Raw genomic sequence first — 22,437 nt, 5'->3', positions numbered from 1 at the left:
TGGTGGTAAACAACTTTACTGAGGATGATGGGGTTTAACTAGACATATGGTGGTTAAACAACTTTACTGAGGATGATGGGGTTTAACTAGACACAGACATATGGTGGTGGTAAACAACTTTACTGAGGATGATGGGGTTTAACTAGACATATGGTGGTGGTTAAACAACTTTACTGAGGATGATGGGGTTTAACTAGACATATGGTGGTGGTTAAACAACTTTACTGAGGATGATGGGGTTTAACTAGACATATGGTGGTTAAACAACTTTACTGAGGATGATGGGGTTTAACTAGACATATGGTGGTGGTTAAACAACTTTACTGAGGATGATGGGGTTTAACTAGACATATGGTGGTGGTTAAACAACTTTACTGAGGATGATGGGGTTTAACTAGACATATGGTGGTGGTTAAACAACTTTACTGAGGATGATGGGGTTTAACTATACATATGGTGGGTAAACAACTTTACTGAGGATGATGGGGTTTAACTAGACATATGGTGGTGGTTAAACAACTTTACTGAGGATGATGGGGTTTAACTAGACATATGGTGGTTAAACAACTTTACTGAGGATGATGGGGTTTAACTAGACATATGGTGGTGGTTAAACAACTTTACTGAGGATGATGGGGTTTAACTAGACATATGGTGGTGGTTAAACAACTTTACTGAGGATGATGGGGTTTAACTAGACATATGGTGGTTAAACAACTTTACTGAGGATGATGGGGTTTAACTAGACATATGGTGGTTAAACAACTTTACTGAGGATGATGGGGTTTAACTAGACATATGGTGGTTAAACAACTTTACTGAGGATGATGGGGTTTAACTAGACATATGGTGGTGGTTAAACAACTTTACTGAGGATGATGGGGTTTAACTAGACATATGGTGGTGGTTAAACAACTTTACTGAGGATGATGGGGTTTAACTAGACATATGGTGGTTAAACAACTTTACTGAGGATGATGGGGTTTAACTAGACATATGGTGGTTTAACTAGGTAAACAACTTTACTGAGGATGATGGGGTTTAACTAGACATATGGTGGTGGTTAAACAACTTTACTGAGGATGATGGGGTTTTAACTAGACATATGGTGGTTAAACAACTTTACTGAGGATGATGGGGTTTAACTATACATATGGTGGTGGTTAAACAACTTTACTGAGGATGATGGGGTTTAACTATACATATGGTGGTTAAACAGCTTTACTGAGGATGATGGGGTTTAACTAGACATATGGTGGTGGTTAAACAACTTTACTGAGGATGATGGGGTTTAACTAGACATATGGTGGTGGTTAAACAACTTTACTGAGGATGATGGGGTTTAACTATACATATGGTGGTTAAACAACTTTACTGAGGATGATGGGGTTTAACTAGACATATGGTGGTTAAACAACTTTACTGAGGATGATGGGGTTTAACATACAGTCAATAATACAATAGAAAAAGTCTATATACAGTGTTTGCAAATGAGGTAAGATAAGGGAGGTAAAGGCAATAAGACATGAAGACAGGAAGACATGCAGGCAGACAGGAGTCTGGGGTTGTTTCATGGGTCTCGCTGAGCAGAAAGAGAGACAAGTAGAACAGATGGGGTGTGTGTGTGTGTGTGTGTGTGTGTGTGTGTGTGTGTGTGTGTGTGTGTGTGTGTGTGTGTGTGTGTGTGTGTGTGTGTGTGTGTGTGTGTGTGTGTGTGTGTGTGTGTGTGTGTGTGTGTGTGTGTGTGTGTGTGTGTGTGTGTGTGTGTGTGTGTGTGTGTGTGTGTGTGTGTGTGTGTGGTACAACTCCCAGTTCTCCCTGGGAGATGAAATGGGATGATAGGTCCTGCTCCATTAGTCTGGACACTGAGGAACACTGGGAGAGCCAAGAGTGGGGGCTGAGGGTTGTGGCATGCCAGTGTGGATGGATGAGCAGCAGAGCCAAATACTGCCCCCAGCTCCTCACTGATTGACAGCCTGTTGGCAGCGTTGCCACTGGAAGATGTATAGCAGTTTGGCATTGACTTCTAGGGACGGGAGGGAGCCAGTCTTCTAGGCTAGGGAGGGAGCCAGTCTTCTAGGCTAGGGAGGGAGCCAGTCTTCTAGGCTAGGGAGGGAGCCAGTCTTCTAGGCTAGGGAGGGAGCCAGTCTTCTAGGCTAGGGAGGGAGCCAGTCTTCTAGGCTAGGGAGGAGACCGTCTTCTAGGCCAGTCTTCTAGGCTAGGGAGGGCCAGTCTTCTAGGCTAGGGAGGGAGCCAGTCTTCTAGGCTAGGGAGGGAGCCAGTCTTCTAGGCTAGGGAGGGAGCCAGTCTTCTAGGCTAGGGAGGGAGCCAGTCTTCTAGGCTAGGGAGGGAGCCAGTCTTCTAGGCTAGGGAGGGAGCCAGTCTTCTAGGCTAGGGAGGGAGCCAGTCTTCTAGGCTAGGGAGGGAGCCAGTCTTCTAGGCTAGGGAGGGAGCCAGTCTTCTAGGCTAGGGAGGGAGCCAGTCTTCTAGGCTAGGGAGGGAGACAGTCTTCTAGGCTAGTACTGGGTTGGGTTGACAGAGATTGTAGGCTATCAGTCTTCTAGGCTGGGGGGTTGAGAGTCTTCTAGGCTAGGAGTCTTCTCTCTCTTCCACTGGCCAGTACTGGCTAGGGAGGGAGTAGTATCAGCCTCTTCTAGGCTACTGGGTTGGGTTGAGGGTAGTATCAGTCTTCTCTCTTCTTCTGGCTGGGTTGGACAGAGTAGGGAGGGCTAGGGAGGTTGAGAGTAGTCTTCTAGGCTAGGGACAGGCTATTGTCTTCTAGGCTAGTATCAGGGACCAGTCTTCTGGCCAGGCTAGGGAGGGAGACAGTCTTCTAGGCTAGGAGGGAGCCTCTCTCTCTCTCTAGGGAGGGCCAGTCTTCTAGGCTAGGACAGAGGGGAGTATCAGCCTCTCTCTATTCTGGCCAGTACTGGGCCAGTTGGGTTGACAGAGTATTGTAGTATCAGCCTTCTAGGCTCTCTTCTTCTGGCCAGTACTGGGTTGGGTTGACAGAGTATTGTAGTATCAGCCTCTCTCTCTCTCTTCTTCTGGCCAGTACTGGGTTGGGTTGACAGAGTATTGTAGTATCAGCCTCTCTCTCTCTCTCTCTCTCTCTCTCTCTATTCCACTGGCCAGTACTGGGTTGGGTTGACAGAGTATTGTAGTATCAGCCTCTCTCTCTATTCCACTGGCCAGTACTGGGTTGGGTTGACAGAGTATTGTAGTATCAGCCTCTCTCTCTCTTCCACTGGCCAGTACTGGGTTGGGTTGACAGAGTATTGTAGTATCAGCCTCTCTCTCTCTCTCTCTCTCTCTATTCCACTGGCCAGTACTGGGCTGGGTTGACAGAGTATTGTAGTATCAGCCTCTCTCTTCCTCTCTGTGCTCCCTAGCTCTCATTGACTATGCATGTTGCACATCATCAATTTTTCCAATCTTTCCAAAATAACACAGAGGGCTCATTTACACCTGAGTGAGCCGTTGACAATGGGTGCTCAATCTGTCCCATAGAGAACAGAGTGCTACAGAGCCTTCTCATCTTCCCCAGCACCCTCCCTGCAACAAAGAGCTGCTTAATTAGCATGCATTAATTTCACTGCTGTACCCATCTAATGCACAACCACTTTTGTCTCTGCCTCATCAAAGAAATAGCCAATTACCTTACAATGTCAGAAATGGCATCCGAGCGACACCCCTTTCACAAAGCAGTTGAAAGAAGACAGAGGACAGGAGATAGGAGAGGGGTCAGGTTTGTGTCAAGGGAGAAAGGTTTGTTTTGGGCTAGATCAGGGCTGTCAAACATACGGCTCATGGTTTGAGTAAAAATAAATGACATTTTTATATATCTATATATTTTTTGGGGTGGGGGAACAAACTCAATATACTTTAATTAAAGCTAAACAGGGAGTATCGAGAAAAAAACATTTGAAGGATAGAGGACAATTTTTTGCTCATTTTGATTGCAAGGAAATATAACACATTTTCAGTGTGCCCCCCTCCCTCAGACCTCGTTGAAGACCAAATGTGCCCCCCCCCCGGGGAAAAATGAGTTTGACACCCCTGGGTTAGATGGTGGAGCCTTCAGGATTTATTTCAATAAGATGGCTGGAGTTCGCATCCCAAATGGCACCCTATTCCCTTTATAGTGCACTATGTTGGTGGTTCTGGTCAGAAGTCGTGCACTATATAGGGAGCCATTTTGGATGCACACAAGGGCCATCTTGGACCACCAAGGATGTCCAATTGAACAATAATACACACCTTTATTTTAATATCAGATATTGTTTAATTTATAACCAACCTGTTGTTGCGTTGAGCCTAGAAGAAACGTTAGGCCTACGTATATCAGTCGCTGTGGTCTAGCTAAGTGACCAATGTTTTATTGCAAAATATTTTGATTTCATGAAATCACTAAGAAATGTCCCCAATTATTGTCACCTTTCTTTGACATCTATTATTTTGCTTCCAAACCTTCTCATTTTATTTGCAGCTCCTGGTCACCATTCAAGTGGATGTCACATATTCATGCAATGATGTCAAACTGAGAAAAAATGGGTTGCTCTTGGCCTTGGCATTTTATTGTTGAAAAACCTTTGAGGTTATCTCTTGCCAAGACTCTCTTATAATTTCTAATCTACACAATAGCCATTCCCAGTACTGTAGACTGGAGCTGGGCCTGCTGCCTGTAGCCTGACATATCCATCCCCAGTACTGTAGACTGGACCTGCTGCCTGTAGCCTGACATATCCATCCCCAGTACTGTAGACTGGACCTGCTGCCTGTAGCCTGACATATCCATCCCCAGTACTGTAGACTGGACCTGTGCCTGTAGCCTGACATATCCATCCCCAGTACTGTAGACTGGACCTGCTGCCTGTAGCCTGACATATCCATCCCCAGTACTGTAGACTGGACCTGCTGCCTGTAGCCTGACATATCCATCCCCAGTACTGTGTCTGTAGCCTGAGACTGGACTGGACCTGCTGCCTGTAGCCTGCCATCCCCAGTAGCTGGACTGAGCATATCCATCCCCAGTACTGTAGACTGGACCTGCTGCCTGTAGCCTGACATATCCATCCCCAGTACTGTAGACTGGACCTGCTGCCTGTAGCCTGACATATCCATCCCCAGTACTGTAGACTGGACCTGCTGCCTGTAGCCTGACATATCCATCCCCAGTACTGTAGACTGGACCTGCTGCCTGTAGCCTGACATATCCATCCCCAGTACTGTAGACTGGACCTGCTGCCTGTAGCCTGACATATCCATCCCCAGTACTGTAGACTGGACCTGCTGCCTGTAGCCTGACATATCCATCCCCAGTACTGTAGACTGGACCTGCTGCCTGTAGCCTGACATATCCATCCCCAGTACTGTAGACCATCCCATCCCCAGTACTGTAGACTGGACCTGTGTCTGTAGCCTGACATATCCATCCCCAGTACTGTAGACTGGACCTGCTGCCTGCCTGACATATCCATCCCCAGTACTGTAGACTGGACCTGCTGCCTGTAGCCTGACATATCCATCCCCAGTACTGTAGACTGGACCTGCTGCCTGTAGCCTGACATATCCATCCCCAGTACTGTAGACTGGACCTGCTGCCTGTAGCCTGACATATCCATCCCCAGTACTGTAGACTGGACCTGCTGCCTGTAGCCTGACATATCCATCCCCTGTAGACTGGACTGTAGACTGTACTGTAGACCTGCTGCCTGTAGCCTGACATATCCATCCCCAGTACTGTAGACTGGACCTGCTGGCGTAGCCTAGGCATATCCATCCCCAGCCTGACATATCCATCCCCAGTACTGTGGAGACTGGACCTGCTGCCTGCCTGACTGGACCTGGGCCTGCCTGTATATCCATCCCCAGTACTGTAGACTGGACCTGCTGCCTGTAGCCTGACATATCCATCCCCAGTACTGTAGACTGGACCTGCTGCCTGTAGCCTGACATATCCATCCCCATATCCATCCCCAGTACTGTAGACTGGACCTGCTGCCTGTAGCCTGACATATCCATCCCCAGTACTGTAGACTGGACCTGTAGCCTGACATATCCATCCCCAGTACTGTAGACTGGACCTGCTGCCTGTGGCCTGACTGGACTACACTTGTTAGTAAACAGCCTCATGAATACCAGGGGTGTTTTCTCAAATGGCACCCTATTCCCTTTATAGTGCACTACTTCTTGTAACAAGTACTGCGGCGCTGTCTAGGGAATAGGGTGCCATTTGGGACAGAGCCAGACAGTTAATAAAATGTCATCAGGTCTTTAGCTGCAGCAAATCTCTTTCAACAAAATACTTTCCATTTGACCGGCCACATGAAGACACACCACAACTATCCAGCCCTGTTTGTGTTTTATAAGGGAATCAAATGTGTGCAATCAAATACCTTTTGATCTTTTCAATCAAAGTGAAGACATGTGTGTTGCCACAACCCTGCACCCCAACTCCCTCTGAGTCCTCATAATGATAGATGGGTTGCATCTAGCCAATTAGATAAGTAGGAAGTGAGTGTGTAGTACAGTTCACGTCCTGTATTCTGAATAAATTAAGTCAGGGCTTTATTTGGCTCATTTGGGCAAAACCTGGTCATTACCGCCTCAGCCATGGTCACAGAGAGTCCTCTGGGTCTGTAGTCTGACGGAGGCTGAATAGCAGCACTAGTTATTAGCATGCCTAACAAATGTTTTATCCCCTAGCCCACTCTGCCCTTGCCTTTCATTTCATCTGAAAACGGCTTGAATATTCAGTTAACGACTTGGAACACTAATTGAATTGAGGTTACAAAAGGGCCTCCGAAAAGAAGGAAACTTCCAGTAATTGGAAGTTCCGGGCGTTTTTGAGTTCTGATTCATTTGCCTCTGTCTCTCTTTCTCTCTCTCTTTGTCTCTCTGTAGTGTATGTGTGTGTCAGACACTGTGATCTAAGCTGAGGTAGGTGGGACCATGGTAGAGAGCAGCAGAGCCTGTCCCTCTCCCTTCGCTGCAGCTCAACACACTGATCTCAACAGTCAGTCAGGGACCACAGAGAGAGAGACAGGTCACACTCTGATGCTCCTCAGACCGTCTGAGGTCATTCGTGTGTTGATCAAACTGAATTTATACCATGAACAAACAAGGAACATGTGTTTCTGTGTGAGTGCTGGTGTGACCGAGCTGGGTTCTACCCCGGGTCTCCCGCCTCTGGGAACTAACACAAGGTTACTCGTCATGCGAGAGCTGCTCCTGGAACCCATTCTGCTAAATTCCACACAGGTTAAAGAGCAGCACCAGAGAGGATCTCACTTTAATCTTACGGGAGGAAATAAAGCAAAACAGTCAAGTGGAAGGACCTTAAATCTACAGAGAACACTGGAGAGAGCTGATCATCATTATTATTATGAGAGAGAGTCCGCCCGTCAGCTCCTCTTGTCCACATGAGTTTTAAAAGTAGATCCCCTCAGACTGTATCTGTGAATGGGTTCTACTAATAGCTTCTCAACCATGTTAATTCACTCTGTAATTACAGGGACTAGGGTTTACCATCCCATGTTAGCTTTGATGTACCAGCCTGAGTTTACATGTTAAACATTCTGAACAATCCACTTGTTTGTGAAGATGGGGGAGTGAGGGGAGGAGGAGTGAACGGGAAGGAGGGTTGGGTTGTTGATTGTTGTTTTGCTCTAACGTTTATCTCTCTCTCTCTGAACTGGCAAAAGGCTTGTCCCGACTTAGGGGAGGCTATGGTCCAAAGCGGATTAACACAGATATACAATACATCAGATGTATGCAGTTGGGCCAGGTTATCTGATAACCTGTTAGTATGGAGTCAGGATTCAGGACAGCAGAGCCACCCACCACATAACTCTCTCTCTCTCTCCCATGTTCTCTCCTCTCTCTCTCTCATGTTCTCTCTCTCTCCCATGTTCTCTCCTCTCTTTCTCTCATATGTTCTCTCTCTCTCCCATGTTCTCTCTTTCTTTCTCATGTTCTCTCTCTCCTCTCTTTCTCTCTCATGTTCTCTCTCCCTCCCATGTTCTCTCTCTTTCTCTCATGTTCTCTCTCTCTCCCATGTTCTCTCATATGTTCTCTCTCTCTCCCATGTTCTCTCCTCTTTCTCTCTCATGTTCACTCCCATGTTCTCTCCTCTCTTTCTCATGTTCTCTCTATACCTCCATCTCACTGATGGTTCTCCCTGTCACACACACACACACACACACACACACACACACACACACACACACACACACACACACACACACACACACACACACACACACAGCAGTGTAAACATGCTCAGGCTCAGATGAGGACCATATTTATGGTCAGGTGTTTAAAAGCGGTCCCAGCTGTGACTGTCTGCTATTTTAAGCCTCCATCTCTCCAATTTGTCTGCTGCACAGCATGCAACCGACTTTCCAACGATGTGTAGCGCTGACAACTGTAGCTAAGCATAGTTCTTTAGTGACTCGCTTAGTCTGACACTGTTTAATAGCACACAGAGGAAAGCTACGCTGCTTTCTCATTCAACATAGTTACCCATGCAGGCAGGGTATTTCAGTAAAAGGGGAGTGTGTTGTCTACTAGCCACCTACTGATGATAATACAGTTCTCTTGGATAGTGTTCTGTGTGGATACTAAGAATAGGACCAGGGAAGAAGAGGGAACCTGGAAATGCTAGCCTATTTCTTATTGTATTATGACATCTGTAAAAAAACAGTATTGTTGTGGAGAATAGCATGGGGTTGTAGACAGCTGGGGTATTAAGCAATATTACAGCGGATAGAATTATAGGACGAGAGAGGAGCTCAGAGAATTAGGGAAAGTCTCTCCTCCGAGGTACCTAACCCTGTTGCCTGGCAACGGGCGGTACTTTGCTGGCAGAGTGGAAGGAGCCGGCGATGTCACAGGAGATTACAATGAAAATGTATTTGCAGCTCCATAAACCCAGCGGAGTAATTACCCCCGCTAGTTGGTTTAGTCGTCCAGATACATTAAACACGGACGCCTTGTCATCACCTTTCCATCCCACTAAAAGAGCAGCTCACATACAAGGCCACGAGGACCACTGACAACTCAATGACTCACCTTTTAGGCAGCACCTCTCTGGGATGAGAGGGTCTGAGAGAGAGGGTATTATCAAGAAGGACCAGAGCATTGCCTTGAACTGAAGTAGCGTTGATACAGAACTTTTCTCACCCAGAGGATTGGAAAGCGAGAAGCCGGCTTGGGGGTCAGGTTGCTGGCGGGTTGTGTCTATTGCAGCTAAGACCGCCCTCAAGCAAAGTTTAAGTAAGATTCTAATTTGTGCTCTTCCTTAATCCCAAACCTACCTTCTCTCTTTGACCATGCTGTGTTTGAAGCTGTGAAGCATGGAGCCTTGAGTCCCAGACTGCATCACTCACCTCATCTGGTGGCCCAGTTCAGGTTGACAGGAGAGACTAGAGACCCTGGCTGCCTTGGTTGGAGAAGCTCCGTAGCTCCAGGCTCCATTGTCAGAGAGATGATACTGAGATCCCCCCTGGCCCTGGCTCCATACCCCTGTACTGGGTTTTGCCCCCCCCTCTCCCTCAGTCAGCCCCCTTTGTTCTGCATGCATGCCTGGGCTCAGGCTCTATACACTAAGCTGGAGATCACAGGCAGAAACACTCCTTTCTTTCCTGTCAAGTGGGAACCAGTCCTTGGCTGCCTTGTCTCCCCACCTCTTCCTGTTTCTAAGCTGGACTAAGGAGATGTAATAAAGCACCTGCTCCAGATGTCAGTATAGGGGCAGCACTTTGTCTCCCTGCTGCTGTTGATTTTCCAACGTGACGTCAGATGTCTACTCTTGTCCAACGCCTGTGAACCAGACCTGGGTTCAAATACTTTAGCTGAGCTTGATTGAGTTTGCCTGGTGCAATGGGAACCAATAGAATAGTCCCAAAAGTTTAGAACCCTGCCCATCTGGCTCTCCAGGCATGCTCAAACAAATATTTTTGGGGAAAAAAAATGTATTTGAAAGCAGTTTTGCTACGGTCCTGTGGTGTAGAAGGACTTTAAATGCTTATGGAGCAGTGAGCGGAAGGCTGGAGCCTCTAATGTAACAGTAGGCAGGGGAGAGAACAAACAACACCTGTTTTCCATTAGCACAGACATTCCTCCTTTATCTGCCTCCATTTTGTGTGTGCTCCAATGTAGGCCAGCTTTTAAAGCTTCAGTGAGTGAATTGTCTGTTCGTTCAGTAGTAACTATGCCTGGCTACATCCTATAGAAATATAACCCCAAGGCTATATGAGTTGTGAAACCTGATCCATTGTTTTTGTAGTGTGTACTTGGTCATTGTCTTTTTTTCCCCAGATCCCAGCTACTACAGACAGTTTGTGGTACAGCTCGGCTGAGGGTCAAGAGCTGGTCCATATTCTTCAGAGACTGAGTCATTCTGCCAGGTGTGTATTCAGACTCTCCAGTCTCCACTCTGATCTCTCTCTAGAACTCCAGCTTTGTCCTCAGGGCTCTGCTTTGATCCATTCATGTGGGAGGCCAAGGCAGGGTTGTGCGATGAAAGATTCCTTGAGCCCGTTGCGTCTCGAACTGGGGATAGTGGCCCATTGTTGGGCTGCTAGAGGCCTCCCTCTCTCCCTTCCTGAAATGGAAAAACAATCCCTTTGAAGTTGCCAAGCCAGGCTTATGAAGCAGAGCTTTGGACAATATTGGGGTTTGGGGCAAAGTGGCTGTGAAATTCCAAACTTTTCTCCATGTGTGACTGCTGGACTACGTCACCACCTCGCTCACCATGGCAACCAAGGGGAATTTATTTTCTTTTGATTCTTAAAAGGGGCAGTCAGCAGTTGCTACATACATTTGAATGCCTCATGAGCTTTGTTCTAACTGTTCTACCCCATCAGAACACTGGAAAAACACTAGCCTCAACATTGTTCATTGATGTCAACCCTTGCAGCAATAGCACTGAATTTGAGTGATTACATTTCTCCTGCCTCATCCGTCAGCTTTCTACTGAACTGGGGGGGGGGCTTCATTTCTACTGCTGATTGCCAGTGTGACAGTCAGGAGAGGACTGGAGGTGCATAGTTTGTCCAACTCTTGAAAGTTGACATAACATAGGACTCTACATTATTGGGCAAGTCAGTCGTCAACTACTACAAGTAGCCAAATTAAAAATGTGGCCTTTTGAAGATGGGCGAAATGAGAGCAGTGTTTGAAATTTAATTTAGGCTACAAGAAGTATGTCTATTTTTCAAAGCCTAGTTCAATGGAGTGCTCTGCTGATGGAATTAACAGGAATGAGTTTTAACTGGCTCCATGGAATGGTTTAGGGAGGAAAACAACAGGTTGGGGAGGAGAAGAGATCATCACATCTGTCCATTGTCCTCATCTCTTCCCAGGTCCCATGCTGATGTTGCTGTGGTTTCACTGGCAGCGGAGATCCTGACAGGGATTGGATTCTAGAATGTTGATTCATCAGCAACAATGGATTGGCTTCGGGAAGGACCATAATTCACAGTGATCAGCAACATAAACCGTGTCTCCATTATGGTGCCTTGCTCTATAGCTTTATAATAAAACTGGCATCCATTGTGGTTTTGCGTTCCATTCTAATATCACTTTACAATACTTTAGGTTTTTTTAAAGGATGTGCAAGTTTAGAGTACAAACAAAGGACACATTTGCCCCCCATGTAGCCTAACGACCTGAAAACGAGTCAGTTCCATAAACCACCAAGACAGCTGAAATTAACGTCCATTTTTATTGTTTAGCCATGTCATGACCATGTCTCCAATAAGCACAGCAGGCTACAATAATTAGGGATTCTTTTCACCTCCTTGAACAGCTATCAACTAAAAGACATTTAAAAAAAGAAACTGCTGCCCCCCCACAGACCCTTTGGAACAGTTGTGACACTACAAACAGTGCACACTTAAAGCAAGAAAATATTTGGACCATTTCCAATTCTTGGTTTTATACAAAAGCTACACAATGTTACACTTGATCAGAATACAATTCAACTGATTAGTGTTCTACACCATATCATTTTAATTGGAGCATTACCACTATAACTTAACACTACGAGAGACTTAAAATGGATACAAATGAGTGCAGAAAAGACAGGCGAGTATAATAACAAGCTATATCAGTACCATTACAGACTGAAGAATCAATACAAAATAAAATGTAAAAAAATACAGACCAGGGTTTTAAATTCCATCTTTAGATCCACTCTTCAGCGTCATTTTCTTTGAGTAACCCACTCCAGGAATTCCTTTAACGCAGTTTTAACTCCCACAAAAGACCAGAACAAAGTTTTACTTCCACTCCACGTGTTCCCATAGGAAACTCAGCTTTCAGTAGTGTGTCAGGCACTTTCTGAGATACTAGCCCACTTTCAAAAACCTCCCAGCAACTTCTCCAGCCAAATCACAATGCAGGTTCATTCAGATCAGACGATACACCTGGAGAAGCGGAGAGGAGAGGCACCAGCATTACTATGGGACCACAGAGCATGAAGAGAAGCTAGAAGAGCAGAGTTAGAAACTTCAGCCACAGTAGTAGAAGTCCCAGCATGCACCAGCCTGTCACCGCCAAACACAGCCGTGGTGCCTAGTCTTAACACAGCTCCTTACCTAAAAAGTAGTCTATTTACAGGTCAGTATCAAACCAAGCCAACTGATTGCTGTCGCCTGGGGGAAGCCCATCGATCAGGTCTTGGGCGTGGCCCAGGTCGGGCAGCCCGTCGACTGGGTATTCAGGGCCGGGGTGGTGGGCACCCATGTCATGGTCCATCATGGAGTCCATACCCATGGAGTCCTGCCCATATCCCCCAGAGTGGAAGGAGCGATAGCTAGGGTCTGCCAATGGAAGTGATGGAGGGAGGGAGCACACACACACTTGTTAGAGCTTATTAACACAAGCATCACACAGTAGTAGGATCAAAACAACCAATCATAATACCAATCCAGACAAAGCCACTACAAATCCAAACTACTTGGTCTCAAAGCTAAAGTGGACAGCTGTGCTGCTGACCAGTTGCAAGCTTTAGCTAGCTAGCACAGTGGGGCCGGGAGAGTTAGTGTCAGGGGGTTGCTGCTGGAGGAGCCCAGGTGCTGGCTGAGAGCTGGGCTGTTATGTGAGCAGCAGTTTGAGAGCTGCACACCAGGACAAGGCACCATGAGACAGTGCTTACCTTCCTGACGGTAGCCCAGGGCATCTCCCTGAGCGCCGATGTCCAGGCCCAGATCTCCTGTCTAGAGAGAGAAGGACCAAGAGAACACAACATCAGGAATGAGGGTCACGTCAGACAGTAATCACTAACAGCCCTGAGGTGTTCTGCCCAGAAGTTGTGTCATGGGCTATGAACACAAGACACTTCCTTAGTAAATACAGAATCCTGGCTCCAGATCCAAGCACATCTAATACTTTAATGTATGACACATCTCCCAGGCTGCTTCCCAATTGGCACCCTATTCCCTTTATAGTGCACGACTTTTGACCAGGGCCCATAAGCCGCGTGCCATTTGAGACGCAGCAGACAGAAGTGACTGAACAGCAGCACACCTCGTTCCAGGTCATAGGCTCCGTCCTGAACAGGGAGCTGGTGAGCTCCACAGACAGACGCTTCTTATAGTCCTGGGGCTTGTCTTCAGACATACGGAACAGGACAGCAGCAGCATAGGTGGCTGAGGAGAGAACAAACAGGGTTGAGTCATCTCACTTAACCATCTATAGAAATTAATGCACCAACGGCTAGCTAGACAGATCCTTCTGGACAGAGGCCTAAATTCCCATGACTGACAGACCTGCATAGCTTTAGAATGGCCACCATTTGCATTTATTTGTGGGCTTAACAATCATAAGAGTTCTGAGGCGCCAACAGAGCTGGTTGTGGACCGAGGCCTGTTAACTTACCCACGCCCTCATTTCTGGAGTGAAGCAGCTCTGTGAGGGGGGCGGTGGCGCCCTCAGCCTCAATGGCCTCCGCTGCCTCCTTGTCCTGGGCCAACTCACACAGAACTCCTGCAGCCACACGCTGAATGTTCTCAATTGGAGAATACAACAGCTGCAGCAACAAGAGAGGAAGGTACAGGAGTTGCAAAGATCAGATTACTTATATAAATTAAAAAAATAAGCTGTGTAGTTCAAATTGGAAAGAGAAAGATCCAAATTCTGTAGTTATGAGGAGCACTTAGAAGTCTTACCTGGACAAAGAGTGGAATGGTGTTGAGTCCTCTGATGACGATTCTGTTGTGGACATCTCTAGCCAAGATGTGCAGAGCTCCAGTACAGCCCTCCACGATCTCCTCCATACGAACTCCCTCCTGTGGTGCAGCACAACCGTTAGTTCAGAGACTACAGAGAGCATTGAGGAAACTGCGCTTATTGGGAGACAGATGCACTGTGTGGAGGTGTATGTTACGCTTGTGTGTCTTACCACAAACTGCTGCTGGGTGCCTCCCATGGAGGTGCGTCTCTGGGTGTCCTGGTGGGCTCTGACCAGCAGCTGCACCAGTCTGGGGATGGCCCCCTGCTCACGCAGAGGGGCATGGTTGGCTGGACACAGAGCCAGGTTACGGATTAGGCCCACAGTGGCCTGGAAGGAAGAGATCACATTTAAACCATTTCATTTAAATAAACAAGTACTCATTTCCAAGTCAGGGAACTCAGTCTACAAATGAAGGTTCTGCTACTAACTTGCACCAATGTGGAAACAAATGTTGATTGGCCCCATCCCATTTTCATAAAACAAACATTACCTTGATGAGGGGCCAGTGGGAGGGGGGATGCAGCAGCTTGACCACCACAGGCAGGCCGTAGTGAAGCCGCACAGCATTCTGGGCCATCTCAGCATCCTGGTGGCGGCTGGTGAGGTGACGCAGGGCGCAGATGGCCGGCTCAGTGATGTCCTCGCGGTCTCCGGCACGCAGCACGGTACGGACCAGCGCCTCAATCCCCCCAACCTGACACACCATCATCTTGTTCTTGTAGTTGTTGCAGGTGAGGTTGGACAGTATGCCGGCAGCACACGTCACCACGTTGATGTCATCAGAGCCCAGGAGCTGGACCAGGGTCCCCAGCAGACCTTCCATACCCTCCTGTTAGGAGGAAAGGAATACACCGGCATGTCTCATCCAGACCAACACAGCTAACCACCAGACAGCCTTACACTGATCGCTTCTTCTCAGAGAGATGCTTACACTAATTCCTCTTCTTCAGGTGGGTTTAACGCTTTACTCTAATGAGCCTTTAGTAATTCAGCTGAACTGTAAGGGTACGATGGGCTGGGCTGTAGATGAAGTGGGCTCTGACTAGCCACAGCTCCAACACAGAAAGGCAGGAAGGACTACTTTTACCTGCATCACATCTACTTCAGCTAAGGTCGTCTTCTCCATGGAAAAAGGCAGGGAGACAGAAAGAGAGCTCTTATGTAGAAAGAATTCAGGTAGGAAAGGTGTAGGAAAGAGGAACAGAGGTGTGCTAGTGGGGGACGGCTCCTCACCTGTTTGGTGGCAGCGTCTGACAGGTTCCTGAGGGTCCACAGGCAGTTCTGGACTAGTCTCTGACTGGGGTCTGTGAGGTGAAGCCCAAGAGCCTGCATACCACCTGGAGAAACACACAGCCTTTAGCCCAGCTCACTGTGAGTATCAGTGGAGAGACAACTGAACTAAAGTGAGCAAGAACACACTTTGCAATATGCATTTTTATTTCGATATATCAATAAGGTCCATAAATAAAAGGTAGTACGTACCAGCCTCTACGATTGCAGGCTTGTTGCTGGAGCAGACAGAGAGCACTTTGAGAACTCTACTGGTAGTCCACAACAGCTTTTCATATGTGTATGTCCTCATGATGTTGACCAGGGCCTGGGGCCCACCGCTGGCCAGGATGATAAGCTGGGGATGGGTAGCATCAAAGACGTTTAAAATACACCAAGATGGATCACAATTAATGCCCGAATTAAGGGACAGAGGGAAGCATCAAAGATGTCTAAAACCAAGAGATCAGTAAATTAATCTGATTTTCATTTCAATTCCTTACCTTGCTTTCTTGGTTGCCGTAGGCAAGAATCTGAAGGCAATCTGTTGTGATGGCGAGGAATTTGACGTTTGTCTTGTTGAGCAGGGCCACCATTTTCTGCAGGCCCCCGGCCAGACGCACGGCCATCTTGGCACCCTCCTGGTGGAGCAGCAGGTTGTGTAGGGTGGTGATGGCGTAGAACAGCACTGAGTCCACTGGGGACCTGAGGAGACAGTTTTAGGTTGGAAGGTACCAGAGGCTAACTGAACACACAGGAAGGTAACTACATGGCAGAGAAACTAGCTAACTGTACCCCCCATGTTTGAGGGGGCAACAGTTAGAGCAGCATTTCCTCCCCAACTCAATAGGGTGCACATTTTGGTTTTTGCCTTAATGACAGCTGATAAAATAATCAAAGCTTGACGAGTTGGTTATCTGACTCGGCTGTGAAGCGCTAGAGCAACAAAAAAAAGGGGGTGGCAGTTTGGGAAATACTGAGTTAGAGCAAGACGCTGCACACAACCTCTAATCTTGACCACATAATGAACAGTTAGTGAGATGCAGGGGGACTTGTAGATCAGTGATTCTGTGCAGTCCATCTTAAAACAACTTCCTTAGAAACTCAAGAGACCGGTCAGGGTACAGTCCAGGGGCTGACCGACATACCCAAGCATTTTGACAAGGGCGGGGATGCCCCCGGACTTGAAGATGGCCAGCAGACCCTCTCTGTGGTGGGACAAATTGTGCAGGGTGCCGGCGGTGCAGCGGGCTGTCTCCACATCGTTGGTGTTCTGCATGGTGCGCACGATTGCCGACACCATCTGGGGGGAGCGCATGATGGCGTGGCGGCTAGCCTCCTTCTTGGACAACTGGTGCACCATCACTGCAGCCTTGTTCACCACCACCTGGAGGAATGAAGACAGGGGAAGAGGTCAGGACAGAACTCTATACAACCTAACACCATTAAGTCAGGTGCATTTCTTAGTTGGTTGGGGACCAAAGCGGGCCAGTTGTGGTTAGTTGTACGCACCTGGTCCTCATCGTTGAGTAGTTTGGTCAGCTCAGGGATGGCACGCGTGGCCAGCTCGGCGTCATCCTGATAGTTGATGAGGTTCACCACGGCATGCTTCAGCATCTGAGAGGGCTCAGCGAGCCGCTGCACGTTGGTGGGGTGGGCCCCATCAAACTGGGTGGAGGGGAGCTGCATGCCCTCGTCCAGGGTCTCTGGAAACATGGCCGCACGCACCCTCTGGGCTCTGGTCATGGCATACTGCCCGTCAATGTCTGGAGGAGAGGTTAGGTCAGAGCCACTTCTCTAAGATGGTGGCCAGATTCCTCTAAAGGAGCCAAAGCTGAGGTTTGTCAGTAGAATAAAGTACTAACTATTATCCATTAACTTCATACCATATGACATGTTCAAAATCCCAGTCAAGCATGCCCATGGTATTGTAGTGTATTTTTTTTACCTGACACTTGGTCTTGTGTGAAGGACTGAGAGAAGCCCTGCTCCCACTCGTACAGCACCTGGTTATCCACATCCTCCTCCTCTGGGTTGCCCTTCCCACTCAGGGAGGGGGCGGTGGTGGTAGCCCCTGAGTGGATACCAGAGTCCAGGTACGACTGCTGCTGCCAGTGGCTCACTGCAGCCTTCCGGTCAGGCTCCATGGCCATGTCCAGCTCCATCAGATCAGCTAGACATTAGAAAACAACCAGCGTTAGGTTACTTGGAGGCAGTTCAACCAGAGGGGAAGACCGTTGAATTAAATCAGTGGTAGCAATGTTTAAGTTATTCTAAAAAGCTGAATACTTACACTGGGAAGCCATGTTACTTTCAAAACCCACAGCCTGCACAGCTTCCAGATCTGAAAGTAACAGAACAGCAAAGTTCATTCATAGCCGTTTCCACCTCATGCCAAAACAAATAGCACAAAGCAACCTTTTCATTGGACCAGCTAAATTCCAGCAGAGGGAAAAAAACAGAATCAGGGCTGCATTACCTAGACATCAAATGAACTGCTAACTTGGTGGCTAAATGTATGAAGCATTAACTTGGCAGCTAAACTAATGGAGGCCAAATAAAAACAGTGGGGAATGGGGGGGTTGGGACTTCAAAGACAACAACAAAAAAAAATGACAGTCTTCATTTGAGGATGTGCTACCAATCTGTTAAGTACAGTCCCTTGGAGTAATAAACAAGAATACCAAAGAGAGTTCTGGTAGACCCTATATTCTGGGCTCTAGAAGAGGAAATCAAAGAGAGTTCTGGTAGACCCTATATTCTGGGCTCTAGAAGAGGAAATCAAAGAGAGTTCTGGTAGACCCTATATTCTGGGCTCTAGAAGAGGAAATCAAAGAGAGTTCTGGTAGACCCTATATTCTGGGCTCTAGAAGAGGAAATCAAGCTTTATTTATACACCACATTTCAGACACTCAAAATAAAAGCTGAAATATTTACTACAAACAAATGTTTAAATAAGACAAACTGAACTAAAAAGCACTGTAGGGAATATGGCGCTATCAAAATCATTTAGCTTCACAAGTGACAGTGATGTAAAAACAAATCTTTGAACGTAAAATGATCCCTCAGACAGGTCCAATGCAAAACACTAGGGCCATGAGGATACCAGTATCACAATACAAGTATCATGGCAAGGAAACTAAATATGAAGCGGATTTAATATTTAGGAAAACAGCCTTAATGTTGGAACAAACGTCACCCAAAGTCAAAATGTATTTACCAAGCTATAGCACACAATATTTTACATACTTTTAAGGACTGAAACTTGTGCTTTGTTATTTGAAATTAACATTTTTATTTTGCGACACTGGTATCCTCCCAGCCCAACAAAACACCTTGCTGCAGCATTAGCAGAGATACCATCACAACTGTGTTTTAGTTTATACAAGAATGTAATGAAATCCATTCAAGTTGGTCATTTCTACTACAGTACCCCCCCACACACAAACAAAAATAAAATAAAAGGATCACTAGACCCTCTGGTGGGCAAGTGAAAACCCACATGCAGAGCAGTAGCTACACTGACAGAGTCAGATGGGAAAACAGCTTTGCTCACTACCCAATTTGGGTCATTATCAGAACCCAGCAGCAGACAATGAGTAAGTTTAATAAACTGCAGCAAACCAATCAATATCCAAAACCATCCCTGGCAATTGCTTCAATTTAAACTTTAAAGAGCAGTATGAATCACAGATTAGGAGGCTGCACTTTAAGGGGCTATGATGTGATACTTGTCCTCATACCCATGTTTAATAGTCACTCACAGTTTCTATGGAGATTATTCAGCACATCTGCTTGCAATGCATGCACTAAGAGGCTAGTAGTCAAAACAGCAGACATCTGTGGTGGAGGGAGTCTGACTGAAAACACTACCATATTGCCCTGGGCTAAAGACACTGGGACCTAATAGGCTGTTTCAAGGGACATGGATTCCTAGAGCACCAGAAGAGCGATAGTTTGAGGAACATAGATGAATTTGCAAAGGTTGCCTATCTAGGATACAACCAAGCCTACCAACATAATGGTAAACATATGGAAAGCAATTGAGAAATGTAGAGATCATAAGCAAAACAAATGAACATTTCCAAGCTGTATAATCTTGAGTTCGCTACCCATATGTCTGTATAAAAAGACAACCGCCAAGTTAAATGGAGGTTAAACGTAGCAACATGTGAACGTGGCTGTATTGTGAGCTGAATTTGAGACCACAATCTCTCCCCCTCAGCAATGTACACGGTCAGCAGTCACAACTACTAATTCCTGGTCCACAGTTTGGCCTACTGTGCATACTACCATGGCCAAATTATTTTAGAGCCTTTAGCCATTCAATTGCAGTTAAGATTGTAACTAACTACCCATCAATAAAGATGATTTTAAAGAAAATAAATGACAATGTCAAACAAGAACATTATCTCAGCAAACAAGTCTTGTTTACTGTATTTGGCTACTACTCGTCATTGACTGTGGTAAAAATCCAAGCAAATAGACTGGAACTCTTGCAACGAATTTAACTGTTTCCCTGACTTGACTTGAGACTTGGTTTCTTATTTACTGCACTAGACATGAAACCAATCATGAATCATACCCTTGCTTTCTGCAACTTTTACAGCATCCGTTTACTGTAAAAGTTTAAGAAATGTACGGCACCAAATTCTAAAACCTCAATTTCATTCTCAGAAACAATTAATTCAGAGGTGTGTCATACCTTGTTCAAGACCGAAGTTTCGATAACTTACTGTGATTTAACAAGCCACCAAACCCTCCGGGAAAGTATGCAAATGTTACTGGGTAGATGAATCACGGCAATATCCGTGGCAACGTTATTGTATCGTCAATATTTTGTATGCTAACAAACAAGATAACATTTACATTTAAGTCATTTACAATGTCCAAGGCAAAGACATTATGCACGTTTCTTCCAAATATCAAGATGATCCCGATTAAACAACGTTGGGTTCTGTAAGGGTTATTTCCGGAGTAGTTCCGCTGTGTTTCACTAGAAATTGGTGGCAAGAGCAGAAAAATGTTCCACCAGCGAGCTAGCTCCCCACCCCCACATACATCAAGTCCACTTCAGTCTACCCGAATTTCCGATGAGCAACAACGACTCAAATTTCAGTCAAGCTCCTCCTCAACTTCCTCTCAAATCACAACGGCTAAGGAATTTGTCGGTCTTTGTTTAACTTGACGTCCAGTAAAACAGTTTTACCCAGTTGCTAAAACAAAACTTGATTTAGTGACAGCTATCACGTTTGACGAAATTAAACAATATTAGTTGACTTTGACAATGTTAGCTAACAAATCCACTTAGTTACAATGGGCATCTTACATTGAAATGATGTTACATTATTTACAATCAAATCAGTTGAATTTAAAGTTACTGTTGGACGTGGGACAGTGTTTGCTCTATTGCCATCCATTTCGACGTAGCTAGTGACACTAGCAAAAATGGAACCTCTTACTATTATCTAGCTAGCCAGCCAACGTTAGCTGCTTGATTGAAAAATTCTCTCCATCATTAGTCTTAACTAGCTTGCTAACGTTACTTAAATGTCTCCCAGTTCAAGCCAATTGAAAAGTAATAGGGCAAAACGTTCCAGTCAGCTGTATCAATAGTTGCTAACTAGACAGTTGTTTCTCACGACCACTAACGTGAGTCAAAGCGCCGGAATGTTGACCTAGCTAGCAAATCACCTCGTTTTCGGCAGCTAGCAAACGCTAGCTAGCGGGGAGTGTCCGGGCCATGGCGCAGCCTGCTACCACCATGGCCAGCTGGCTAAAAATGAATTCAATTCGTTTCTGATAAAACTGTACTTGTGAATTCCAATCAATTCTGTACGACTCCAGTTGTGATCACGACGCGCTGATATTCAGATAGCTTGCCACCGCATTTGGACTGCGGGAAACATTTACCTACAAACTAGCTAACTTAGCTAGCTACCAACCAAATACAACGCAATACATTCGATGTCAAACCCAAATAAAATATATATTTTTAAAAAATACGAAGATGCCTACCCTTGTCAAAAGCCACAAATCGGTCTCCTCGCGTTTTGGTGGATAAAACCAACGCCTCGTGGGGAGAAAAAAATATAAAAAAATACGTTAAAATTACAATCACAAGCGAGTCCTTCGACTAGCCCCTCAGCAGTCAAGGAACAACTTGGTTACTGCTGTTGAATCATTGGGTTTAAGATGGCGTCGCACTGTAATAGACCGAATTACAATTATGTGGCAACTCTATCCTTCCGCATGTAGGAATAAAATAGATACCATATCATGGTCTTTATCAAATTATCAAAGTGAAGTCCGTTATATATATATGTATATTAGAAACAATCTTAAAACAACTTCATACAACTATAATGTATTGTATTTCATAAAAGGAAAGAACAAATCCTGATCATAAAATCGGCGTATGAATCCAGATGGTATGAAGTTCCGGCAGTGTACCTTTTCCATAAATTAGGATGAAGATCAGGAATGCATCTATGGATTGGACTGAAAAAATCTTCAATGGATATAACATAATTATCAAAAAATTGCAGTACTTCGGTTCGGAATCCTAAAACGGACAGCTTATTGTTTCAACTGAATTTACTAAAGATACATTCACAATGGTATACTGAAAACGTTCTCAGAGGAATTTAGTTCTACTGCATGTCTGAAAATAGCTTATCTCTAGCCTAGGCACTGCTCAGAATATACTAAGGGTATTTGGAATGTAGTGTGTGTAGGAACTGTTTATTTTTTTTTCAAAACGATTCAGCTGATTCCATATAATGTTGCGACAGTCATGACTCAAGATTCATGATGGTTTTATGATCACCTTGATTTATTTTCTATATTTTCCACAACATTGTGTCATGTTTATCTAGTGCTGAATACTTCATCATACAAATCAATTTGTATTGGTCACATACACA

At 45.8% G+C, this 22,437-nt stretch overlaps 2 protein-coding genes and 1 long non-coding RNA gene across 5 annotated transcripts in view; 1 reads left to right on the top strand and 2 right to left on the bottom strand.

Annotated features, from left to right (window-relative positions):
- The window catches only part of LOC127922933 (serine/threonine-protein kinase ULK4-like), a 67,355-nt gene extending 54,919 nt beyond the window's left edge, over nucleotides 1-12,436 (top strand). Inside the window, exons 3-4 of the mRNA XM_052506934.1 lie at nucleotides 10,324-10,412; nucleotides 11,370-12,436. Coding sequence (XP_052362894.1) covers nucleotides 10,324-10,412; nucleotides 11,370-11,433 — 153 coding nt within the window. The 3' untranslated portion in view covers nucleotides 11,434-12,436. The remainder of the gene's footprint in view (nucleotides 1-10,323; nucleotides 10,413-11,369) is intronic.
- LOC127922934 (uncharacterized) lies at nucleotides 2,982-5,967 on the bottom strand. Its single transcript, XR_008112894.1, has 3 exons — nucleotides 5,890-5,967; nucleotides 5,502-5,645; nucleotides 2,982-4,819 (listed from the first exon to the last, which is right to left on the bottom strand). It is a non-coding gene; the product is annotated as an uncharacterized LOC127922934 (long non-coding RNA).
- On the bottom strand, nucleotides 11,713-21,699 carry ctnnb1 (catenin (cadherin-associated protein), beta 1). 3 transcript variants are annotated; one of them, XM_052506931.1, is made up of 17 exons: nucleotides 21,530-21,699; nucleotides 17,805-17,855; nucleotides 17,460-17,684; nucleotides 17,024-17,277; nucleotides 16,660-16,898; nucleotides 16,015-16,216; nucleotides 15,725-15,869; nucleotides 15,476-15,579; nucleotides 15,330-15,359; nucleotides 14,733-15,071; nucleotides 14,411-14,569; nucleotides 14,178-14,297; nucleotides 13,888-14,038; nucleotides 13,537-13,658; nucleotides 13,166-13,226; nucleotides 12,606-12,830; nucleotides 11,713-12,434 (listed from the first exon to the last, which is right to left on the bottom strand). In XM_052506931.1, exons 2-16 carry the CDS (start codon nucleotides 17,815-17,817, stop codon nucleotides 12,622-12,624), a joined length of 2,373 nt encoding a protein of 790 aa, XP_052362891.1. In that variant the 5' UTR covers nucleotides 17,818-17,855; nucleotides 21,530-21,699; the 3' UTR covers nucleotides 11,713-12,434; nucleotides 12,606-12,621. The 3 variants fall into 3 exon arrangements, with proteins under 3 accessions (XP_052362891.1, XP_052362892.1, XP_052362893.1); XM_052506932.1 differs by lacking the exon at nucleotides 21,530-21,699 and adding an exon at nucleotides 20,248-20,268; XM_052506933.1 differs by lacking the exon at nucleotides 15,330-15,359.
- Between the last annotated feature and the right edge of the window lie 738 nt (nucleotides 21,700-22,437).

The sequence above is a fragment of the Oncorhynchus keta genome, unplaced genomic scaffold, assembly GCF_023373465.1.
Source record: "Oncorhynchus keta strain PuntledgeMale-10-30-2019 unplaced genomic scaffold, Oket_V2 Un_contig_27733_pilon_pilon, whole genome shotgun sequence".
Lineage (NCBI taxonomy): Eukaryota > Metazoa > Chordata > Actinopteri > Salmoniformes > Salmonidae > Oncorhynchus > Oncorhynchus keta.
Note: the sequence above shows the minus strand (reverse complement) of the source record. Positions and strands in the feature narration are given on the sequence as shown.

Coding starts and splice junctions, on each gene's coding strand:
- ctnnb1 (XM_052506931.1), bottom strand. Junction 16,899..17,023: donor TACTCAACGATGAGGACCAG/GTGCGTACAACT, acceptor TCATTCCTCCAG/GTGGTGGTGAACAAGGCTGC. Junction 12,831..13,165: donor CCTGGGCTACCGTCAGGAAG/GTAAGCACTGTC, acceptor TTCCATTGGCAG/ACCCTAGCTATCGCTCCTTC.